This window comes from Hypomesus nipponensis, chromosome 7, assembly GCF_054491055.1.
Source record: "Hypomesus nipponensis isolate SF chromosome 7, ASM5449105v1, whole genome shotgun sequence".
NCBI lineage: Eukaryota > Metazoa > Chordata > Actinopteri > Osmeriformes > Osmeridae > Hypomesus > Hypomesus nipponensis.
This window is the reverse complement of record NC_140367.1, coordinates 6,504,920-6,513,257: the sequence shown is the minus strand read 5'-3', so window position 1 is coordinate 6,513,257 and position 8,338 is coordinate 6,504,920. Positions and strand designations below refer to the sequence as shown.

The window sequence follows — 8,338 nt, the reverse complement described above, 5'->3', positions numbered from 1 at the left end:
TCTCGGAAAACTTAACATCGCCACCTATCGTCAAAGAAAGACATCACATGCGCCCTTACGCCTGCACTGTATGATCTCGCACTGTCGAGAGAGAGAGAGAGAGAGAGAGAGAGAGAGAGAGAGAGAGAGAGAGAGAGAGAGAGAGAGAGAGAGAGAGAGAGAGAGAGAGAGAGAGAGAGAGAGAGAGAGAGAGAGAGAGAGAGAGAGAGAGAGAGAGAGAGAGAGAGAGAGAGAGAGAGAGAGAGAGAGCATACAATGAATGACAGACACAAAATTACGATTGAGGAAGATGTTACAATTGAAAGGAAGTAGCTTATTCTTGCTTGTACACAAACGTGTGCAGCTGTTTCTGTAAGAGATGTCGCTAAACAATAGAAATGGTCAAAAACAAAAACACTGAATAACTTTTTAGGTGTTGCTTAATAATACCACTAACTATTTAATCTTCGCGAGTTTCCAGCTGTAAATCTAACTTTTCTGTATGTATCGACATGCTTTGGTTTATGGAAGGAATGTGCTTTTGGCCATCATTTTTGGTCATCTCGTCCTCAAGCACTTTTATAGTTTCATATGTAATAGCATTGTTTAAACGAGATATTGATGTTATATTTCCATACATTAGGTAAGTAGGCAAAAACAAATTTTCCTGGTTTATCCTTTTCAATATGTGATTATAGCTTATTCTGTAATGTCATCGTTTACAGCCAACTTTGTAATTCTGAAAATTCTTGCTCTAAGACAAGGCAGAATTGGTTTAATTTTGAGTTCTGGATAAGAGCGTCAAATGACTAAGTAACTGTAGCTGTTTTATCATTTAACCAATGAATTGTTAATATCAACTTAATTTTTTGAAATCAACAATTGCATTTCGGATATATATAACTGACGTTTTCAGGTTTTACAAATGAACGGAAAACACACAGGAACACGTAGGAATTCCTACGTTCCTTTGAATCAGTTTCGTTTTCTGTAGCATTTGTAATAGGATTCCAGTCTGCGAGCTGCAGCCTACAACTACAACCGTGTCCTTACATGGCCTCTGTGTCAAATTATTTCGAGAGGGCTATTAGCCCTAACCTTAGCCCTAATGTTTACTCTACGCCTCAAGACAATGCCCGTGCCTTAAAAATGTATTTGACAAAATACCACGAATTGCAATTAATGATGTACCCCACTTGACATTTTCCCTCTAAAAGTGATACTGGAGCCAACCCACCGGAGAGCTGCATTTTTGGCTTGATGACAGCAATCACTTCATTTACAGGTGAAAAGAAAGAACGAGAAAAAACAACTTATGTTGGAAAGTTATTACAGGCCAATTCAATTTTGGGTTTCCCATGGCAAAACGCTTGTCACTCTTCCCCTTTTCCAGAAACTGAAAGCAGAAACTTACAGTTAATCATGAGAGGGGTGTGACATGTTACTATAGTTAGCATCAGATGTTAAAACCAGTTAAATTGTAAGAATACTCACAATTTACATACATATAAAGTCCATGCAAGCTGTTCTGAACATAAAATATGATCCACACAATGCGTATTTGAGACTTAATGCACTGTGCTAAATGACCTACAGGTATGGTCACCATGTATGCCAGGTACAAGTTTGTGGAGAAACTAAGTGAGAGGAAAGATGGTGTGTCCCCAAGTCTGAATAAGACTGCTTTCTGGATAGGAATGCTGTCTTGTCTGGGGATGAGTTGTGTTGCCACTTTTCAGGCAAGTTTCATTGAGTAAGGATTTTGCCTCCTTGAAAGAATAAATGATTTCTCAATTTTTAACTATGAAAATCAGAATGATGTTAGCAGCTTGTGAATGACCCCTCTGCTGTGTGATTTGTCTTTTCAGGAAACCACGGTAACGGTAGTTCATGATGCAGGAGCTCTGCTATTCTTTGTGTGTGGTGTGCTGTACACCATACTACAGTCTGTTATTTCATATTGTGCTCACCCATATGGATGCTCCACAACCCTGTTCTACACACGTGTGGCTATTGCCACCATTGCCTTCCTGGCAGCTTTCCCCAGTATCCTTGGAAATAATAATAAATAATGACATTATTTATGTATAACAATAAATAATCAAACATGATTTCTAAATTACATTACATAGGCCTACTTTATATTCTTAACTGTCATCCAGCAATAATTTGCGCTGGTTTTGTGACACAAACCAGTCTGCACAGAAACACAGGGGACAAGGTGCAGTATTAACACATATTTATTCAGTCCTTTAAGATAGTGTCTAAGGAGTCTGTTACTATTACCCTTTGTCTCTGTCTATATCATTCCAGGACTTTGTTTTCCATCTTGTGAGTGCGGTGTGTGAGTGGATTGTGGCCTTCAGTTTTGTCTTCTTCTTCTTCACATACATTCAGGATTTCAAAGTGAGTTTCAAGTGATTTGTCATAATGATAAGAATATTGGGTATTAATATTGGATCATGTAATATTGGGTGAATTTTCACTTTTTCTCTTTTTTTCTTGCAGATGTTTACATTAAAAATTAGGACAGAGTTTGTGGAATATTCATATTAATCATTTGAACTGACAACTTTTTAACATCACATTCTAATCAAAAGTGACTGTATTTTATTACAAAATGTATTTTACTAATCCATGAATCCATGTGCATATTCCCTTGAAACTGATAAATATTCTGAGATTGGCACATTACTGTAATCCTGTATGACTGACAATTCCTGATGTGCTAAGGCATGGTCAGCAATCAAAACTGACCAGAGCTTACTGTTACTGTGATACATGAACCGCTTAGTGATCTAAATGTAATTCTATTGTTTGTAGTAAAGTAGAACTTCAAGCTGTCTGACACAGCGCACTTCCTTTTACTTACAGCCAAGTTAATGATAAAGCAAACACATGATCAATGTGGCAAGTAAGGGTAGGTCATTTTTGTGGCAGGTAATCACAAGATCAAGTAGACTTGTGACTTGTGAACACTGACCATACTGTACTGTTCAGCTACAGCCAATAATAAAATTTAAAAGAAAATGGACATCATTGTATTTCATAATTTGGCGTGAAGTTATGAGTTAACATATAAAATGAAAAAATAAAATGCAATCCAGTCTAAAATGTGTTCATATTTATTTTAAACATTGCTTAATACAGTAATGTCAATAGGCCTACATTTGTAAACAAAGTGCTTTCCAGTTTTTCTGACAGCCTTAAGACACTCTCATAATCATGTCAAACCCATTCAGCTGTGGCCATCCATACACATTTTCTGATGCTTTCATTTACATTTTAAAAAGCATCTTTTTTGTCTTGACACTTGACTGCATATCAGGTCTGCCAATGTAACTAAAGATCCAAGGCTTGCTAGCATATCTGGTCACACAAGGTTAGATCATTATTTTCAATGAAATATGTTTATGTAACATTTACAATATCATTGATTCGCTTAGCAAATAGTGGTGTATAGCTTGATACATTTACCCAACAGTGCAACCATGTTAAAGTATTCTTGACAGCAAAGCAACAATAAGTTATACATTTAAGTGTCGCCTACATTAGTAGGCCTACTGTTTAACATGAAATTCCTCATACAGTAGCAGTGGTAGTGTAAGACAGTACCATTTTCGAAGTATTAACACAGGCTTAATTCTCTCTTATACAAACACACAAAAACATTCAGTACAGACACACTACAAAACAATCAATGTATGTGGCTGTTAAACAACTTATTGTATAGGGATTGGAATGTTTTATAAGCAGGCCCAATGCATCTTAGACAAAAATGCTAAATGATAGCTATGTGATTATGTTTTGTCTCACTACAAGATTTCTTCCAATAAAAACTCCACTAATCCAATTACCTGAACATTGGAGCTGTATCATTTGAAAATCTCACTCAATCTTTGCTGATGCAGCTACTTAATAATCTGCCTTTTTGTGCGTCTCAAACTTTCCTTCAAATGATTCAGGCATGAAACTCTGATGGGACTGGACCTTCCTTTCTGCAGTCCTTCCAGTTAGGAACACAGACATCCTGCCATGCATGTACAGCACAGTGCAAAGTCCTGGATCATTAATGACCAGGGAGGGGCAGTCCATAGAGGGGTGTCATGGCGATATGGAGTCATCAGTCGCTGAAAGATGATTCGCTGCCAGAGCTATCATCATCTGCCTCCGTTGTGTTTTTCTTACCGCTGTCAGGCACAGGTGCATCTGGTGTGCTGCAATGATAAGGAAGGAAAGAAAAGTGAAAAGAGTCCAAAAAAGGTCTATCTTTAAATATTACATTCCTACCAATTTAAGTACATATGTTTTAAACAACAGTGGACTGAGTCAACTCACTCAAGAAGGTTGGGATCCAGTCCTTCCAAAACCATCTTGTTCTTTATTGCCATAACTGGGACACCCTGTTAAAGAACGTTTTGTTACCTTTTTATTTTTTTACATTAAATAATTTTTTATTCAGATTGAGTAGGTTCTCCAAGACTTACCACTTGCACCATTTTCAGATAACGGGCATACCGTTCGTCCTTGGCCACAGTGACTACATTCTCTGCCAATTCACCTTTCTGTTCCTGAGCAAGTTCTGGGACAATCTGAGATGTCTAGGACACAGGACATACATCTTACATACCTATGTGAAAGGTTTTGTGTATGGGAATGTGTAAGTGAAAAAGCAAATACCTCTGCTGGTACTACCGGTAGAGATGAAGGTATCTGAACTTCATTTAGAACAGGTACTAGACCATTGGCCTCTGTCATTTGCTGTTGACCAACCCCATCCACTCTGACATCTTCCAACCCAGGAATAGAGGATAGCTACGTTTACCAATATAATAGACTTCTGTTAGTACACAAGCCTCCTTAACTCACCATCACAAACCCTATGAAAAAAAAAACATTTTTCTTCAGGATGGGTGACCCACCTTTGCTTCCAAAATACTGAGGGTTGTTTCGATCTGCTGTATCCGAAGTGATATGTTGGCAAGTTTCTGTACAGAAAGGAGAGGAACATTGTATCTCTCAGTAGGCTAATGTCCAAGAAAACTGAAAGAGGCCACGGAGAACATGCTGAGCTGAGTGAACATTGGCCTACCTCTTCACAAACAACCGAGAAGCGATTGAGGAATCGGACTGTGTGGACAATAAACTGGTTGAGATAGGCAACGACTCTCCTCTGCTGAATTGCTGGGACCTGGATGGAATATAATGTATGCTGGCTAAGTTTTCAGTCAAACACATTTAGTAAGAAAGAGACAACATGTTAGATAAGCAAGATATGTGGCCCAGTTTATGATTACCGTTAGCCTATAATGGACTGAACTTCAACGGTTTAAGGTAGGTTATTTAAATTTAGAACATATGGTAACCACGGCAGTGGTTATGGAGTTTCGCTTATGGAGCGATTCTGTACATGGAAACTCCGTGCATTGTAGTTACCCTGAGTTGCAAATCGTGCACACCTTAGTTGTGACTTAGCTTTAGTTTATTAATTCGCAAGGACTAACCTTGGTCAAATCGATTCCAGATCCCACAATAGGTAGGCCGTCTTCGTCCATGTTTAATCTCAGTCAGTCTACTGGCTAGATGTTTTAAATGTAAAAACAACTTGTGTATATAGCTTCTAAATAAAAACAAATTGCTTTCCAAAGGGATGTTTCATGTGACCACACTGTGACCAAATGTACACGTCAAACACAGACTCTCTCCTTTTCCGGGTTCACGAACCAATGAGGTGCTTTGTTATTTTCCGCATTCGCATTTGATGAATTTCTCAAACTAAACACAAGGTGGCAGTAGAGTAGAAGTGGTCAAATATGTCGTAAAGGTTGAGAAGGATGAGACTGCTGTTCCGAGAAAGCCTGCATGAGGGCGTTTTGGACCACTCTTTCAGAGGGGTTTATCGTGGCGTTGTTGTTAGTAGATACACAATGAGTCCCACATAATGTACATAATAGGCTGCGTAGACTATCTAAAGGAGTTTCTCAGATTCTATAGAATGTAAATGTGTTACCATGAAGTTTGCACCAGTTAAATCAAAAAGGGAGAAAAATAGTCACGCAAGAGACTCAATTAATCAGTAATGTTATGTTATGTTTTTTGGGCGGGAAAGGCAACCCACAAAATTACAAAGTGCAAAGGACCATACATATCTGGAGACTAAATATCAATAATATACCATTCTAAGGACTTAACTGAGACGCGGGAACCTGAATCTGCTGTTTTTAACAATGACCTCTTTATGAACTAAAAAAAAGGGTATTTTTCTCAATTCAAAGCCCAGTCTATTCACTTTAACCTGATCCCTGAATGTTTCCTTTTTTTTTGTTGATAAATTGATCATAAACAACTCTAAAAGCCCAACTCATGCCAACTCAACATTGCTCAGAAGCAGAAGCACAAAGTTGTGCCCCACTTTCATCAAAAAAGCTATCATGTTAGAGAATCAAAGTTGACCTGAGTCAGACCCTACTCAGATAGTGTTGGGAGCGGATCACTGTTCTTTTAAACTAGCAGCATATTGATTTATATGGGGCTGTAATTGTTTCAGTGTGTCCTGGATGACTCCCCCATAATTGAGGCCTGGCAAACCCCTTTCTCCTTGACATGGTCGGTGCCAGGGAGCGGGCAAAGGAGCACCACGCCCACTATCCTCCGCCAACCAGGCAGCAAGCAGTAGATTGTTACCCCCGAATAACCCTCTCTTTCTCCCAGTGTGGGGAGTAAGTTGCTCTGTCAGAGCTCTCATACATGATTCACACATGCATCCCCACTGCTCTGCTCTTGAATAATTACCATGATGATGATGATGATGATAATGATTAAATTCTTCTGAAATGGCTTTCCAAGCATGGGTTGTTTTTTTTGTCATTCATCGTCACTATGGGAATTGATGAAGCCAGGGTTGTAAAATGTGGTGTAATGGCATTGTTTACTACCTCCATACATGTGTCCATTTGTCTTTGGAAAGTTTAAACATGTTATGTGCTCATACAAATGTTTATGTCTACACACTAAACCACTTTGAAAGGGTTCAAAAAGATAGTGATAATAACCTTTTTATTTTCTGGAGCTTGTTACAGTGCTAGAAGGATAGAAAAGCCTTCAGACACTTGGCTAACACTGCATTTTCCTAGAATCTGGTGAGTTCATCAATCAGACACACACAGTTAAACTATCATAGAACTGTATTTGAATTATGAATGTCATCACCAACAGTCACCATCGTGGAATTGTATTTCCTTTTTTACTAAAACACGCTTACCCCTACATGTTGCCATGGCAACGTTTAGTTTCAAAAGAGACATTCCCTTACCGTCTGAGCTATGACACACTTAACTTTTTCCTTGTTGACCAAAAGGATAAGTCCCTGCAAAAGCACCTTAAAAAGACATCAATACTGCACTCTTCAATTTAACAGAAAACCATGAACATTGTTAGGTGGACTACAGGAAAAAAAAACTCAAATAATTCCTCCCTCTCTTGCATGCAATATTTAACCTTGTTTTATATTTTTATGCAACGTATATTGTGGTTTCATAACTCCAACTAATCAGAGTGAGAGAAATGAATGTAATCAGTGAGGTGAAGAATATGAAGTCTTGATAGAACTGGCCTGTTTATATGCGTCCTCGGGTGAACTCCTCTGTGTACCCAGACACATTTCTGGCCTAAAGTCCCCTCCTTCCTGGGTACCAGTTCTGCTCTCTACACACCTCTCCCTCGCTTACACTTTTGTACACACAGTGGTGAATGCCTTTGACGCTGTGTGTGAAATAGCTCTCTTTCAGGAACTTTCAGTGCTGAATCTCTCTCCTCTCTTCACATTGATTAGTATGCTACTCCATTGTCCTCACCTCTGGCCTGACATGGGCATGTTTGGGAGGTTGGGCCAGACAGAGGATGCTGTCAGCCCTTCCTTTTCCCCTGGAAGCCCTGGGAGTGAAAACAAGCCTTTAGCTGGTCAATGAGTTCACTGGGGTGGGTGGTGCCTTGGGGGTGTGTGTGGGGGGAGGAGGGAGTGGTTTGGACAGACAGACAAAGAGAGAGAGAGCAAGATAGAGAGGGCAAAGAAAGAGAGAGAAACAGAAAGAGAGACAGCAGGAGAAAGAGAGAATAAGAGAGAGAAAAGGGAGGGGAAGAGGGGGCTGGCAAGGAGACAGCTCTGAGTGCTGCATATTAGAGGGGGAGAAGAGGGAAGGTCAGCACAATGCATCAGCAGAGAGTTCCATCAATAGTACAGCAGCAGTGACGACAGCAACACCCAGCACTGTGATAATCCACTGATATCATTGAAAACTTTCTCAGACAAAAGACCAAGGGGCAAGGTCTAACACATTTTAAGACCTTATATTTGAGAACT

At 39.3% G+C, this 8,338-nt stretch overlaps 2 protein-coding genes across 2 annotated transcripts; one reads left to right on the top strand and one right to left on the bottom strand.

The window, feature by feature from the left end:
• Positions 1 to 336: 336 nt before the first annotated feature.
• On the top strand, positions 337 to 3,093 carry dram1 (DNA-damage regulated autophagy modulator 1). The gene is made up of 7 exons (XM_084702058.1): positions 337 to 622; positions 1,197 to 1,264; positions 1,576 to 1,718; positions 1,848 to 2,025; positions 2,142 to 2,200; positions 2,293 to 2,385; positions 2,488 to 3,093. Exons 1-7 carry the CDS (start codon positions 492 to 494, stop codon positions 2,533 to 2,535), a joined length of 720 nt encoding a protein of 239 aa, XP_084558184.1. The 5' UTR covers positions 337 to 491; the 3' UTR covers positions 2,536 to 3,093.
• washc3 (WASH complex subunit 3) lies at positions 3,089 to 5,689 on the bottom strand. The gene is made up of 7 exons (XM_084702059.1): positions 5,484 to 5,689; positions 5,072 to 5,170; positions 4,902 to 4,967; positions 4,660 to 4,794; positions 4,467 to 4,580; positions 4,318 to 4,382; positions 3,089 to 4,196 (listed from the first exon to the last, which is right to left on the bottom strand). The coding sequence occupies exons 1-7, from the start codon at positions 5,532 to 5,534 to the stop codon at positions 4,103 to 4,105; spliced, it is 624 nt and encodes a 207-aa protein (XP_084558185.1). The 5' UTR covers positions 5,535 to 5,689; the 3' UTR covers positions 3,089 to 4,102.
• Positions 5,690 to 8,338: the final 2,649 nt, after the last annotated feature.